The sequence below is a fragment of the Nematolebias whitei genome, chromosome 4 (genome assembly GCF_014905685.2).
Source record: "Nematolebias whitei isolate Nwh7 chromosome 4, NemWhi1, whole genome shotgun sequence".
Taxonomy (NCBI): Eukaryota; Metazoa; Chordata; class Actinopteri; order Cyprinodontiformes; family Rivulidae; genus Nematolebias; species Nematolebias whitei.
In genome coordinates this window covers 8,643,120-8,644,698 of record NC_056501.1, presented here as the reverse complement: position 1 = coordinate 8,644,698, position 1,579 = coordinate 8,643,120, and the positions used below count along the sequence as shown (strand labels likewise).

Below are 1,579 nucleotides of genomic sequence, written 5' to 3'. Positions count from 1 at the left end.
TATATACACACACACACACATACATACATACATACACTAAAATAAACTACTTACTACTTGTACTACTATTCCTACTTTATAGTTTTTCACTTATCACGGGTATTCAGGGTACGGATCCCCCACGATAAACGAGGGACTACTGTATAACAGCGACAATATTCAAGTTCCTGCTAAATCCGCTCGGTCTCCTCCCACAGAAACAGTTAAGACTCCTCCCATTGCCCCAGCAAAAAACCCTCCCACAAAACCAGTTTAAACTCCTCCTACAGAATCAACACAGACTCCTCCCACCTTCTCGTGTTTTTCGGGTCATTGTTCCCCTGTTGATGGACAAGGCCTTGTAGAGGAAACCCGAGTGAAGGACGGGCTGCATAATCTCATCGTAGACACTGGGATCTGAAGGACAAACACAGTCCAAGTTGGACAAGACCTTCTTAAGTCCAAACAAGACTACCTGCAGGACTCAGCTTCAAGTCCATACAAGAACACTCAGCAGGACTCAGAACTGAGTCCAGACATGACTCCCTGCAGAACTCCTTAACATACTGCAAGTCCTGAACCCAGCCATTTAAGCTGATATTATAAAAATACATGATATTATTTTTTAAAAACACTGTAGACAAGCACCTTTCCTCACCTGTGGAGCTGAGGTAGTCCAGGTGTTTGAGTCCTTGCTGGGAGTCGTCTGATTGGTTGGCGAGGCGCACTGACTCCGCCTCTAAGAAAATCTGAGTGACAGTTTTCAGCAGAGTCTGTTCAGAGACGGCGGCACACAGAACCTGCAGGAGTCATAGGTTTGATACCACTGAGTGTGTTTGATCTGCTGCTGATGGCCCAGTGCATGCTGGGAGAGCGACCAGGTAGATTTGAATCAAACCTTTAGCAGCTCCTCTTGACTGCTGAACGCCGGGTGGGTCAGTCGAAACCGACCGTCTCTGTACTTCTGGGTGATGAAGTCCCGCCTCTGTTCAGGCGAGGCATCACAGTCCAGCTCCTCGGACTCAGACAGGCGGGCCGCCCAGAAATCGTTGGCCCGATCGTTCCCCAGCATGATGAAAAGCTGGCAAACAAAAAACAAACAAATAAATAAACAGTCAATATTTATTTTTAGTTTCACCCGTCCCCCCCATTGAGTCTCACCTGGACGATCTCGTTGCTCCACACGCTGGTGTCCAATTTCAGACTCTGAACTTTGGAGACCATTGTCCCCAGACTTCTGTGCTGCCCTGCGCGCGCGCACACACACACACAACTTGTTTACATCACTGTGCTTTTCCTTCATCCCTTACAAACAAACAAGTCAGATTTTCTGTTCTCAAACCAGTGCAATCTGAGCGTGCACACAGTTCCACCTGCAGTGATTCATGTCTGTGCACGTACTCAGAGTCTGTCTCACCTGTTCAGGTTGTTAAATGACAGACAGCAGCAGGGTTCAGAGCTGGCTGTTGGTGGTTACCACAGTAACCTGGCTGGGTATGTGCTCTGACTTGTTGGTAGAATTATTGTTTCTCTGTTTGCGCTGGTTGTTGTGTTACTGTTGGTACTACTGTTGGTACTACTGTTGGTACTACTATTGGTA

At 47.2% G+C, this 1,579-nt stretch overlaps 1 protein-coding gene across 1 annotated transcript in view; it reads right to left on the bottom strand.

Annotated features, from left to right (window-relative positions):
* The window catches only part of arap3 (ArfGAP with RhoGAP domain, ankyrin repeat and PH domain 3), a 13,827-nt gene that overhangs the window by 5,993 nt on the left and 6,255 nt on the right, over window positions 1–1,579 (bottom strand). Inside the window, exons 14-17 of the mRNA XM_037675669.1 lie at window positions 1,141–1,226; window positions 878–1,060; window positions 638–779; window positions 292–396 (exon numbers count right to left, since the gene is read on the bottom strand). Of these exons, the coding sequence (XP_037531597.1) occupies window positions 292–396; window positions 638–779; window positions 878–1,060; window positions 1,141–1,226 (516 nt within the window). The remainder of the gene's footprint in view (window positions 1–291; window positions 397–637; window positions 780–877; window positions 1,061–1,140; window positions 1,227–1,579) is intronic.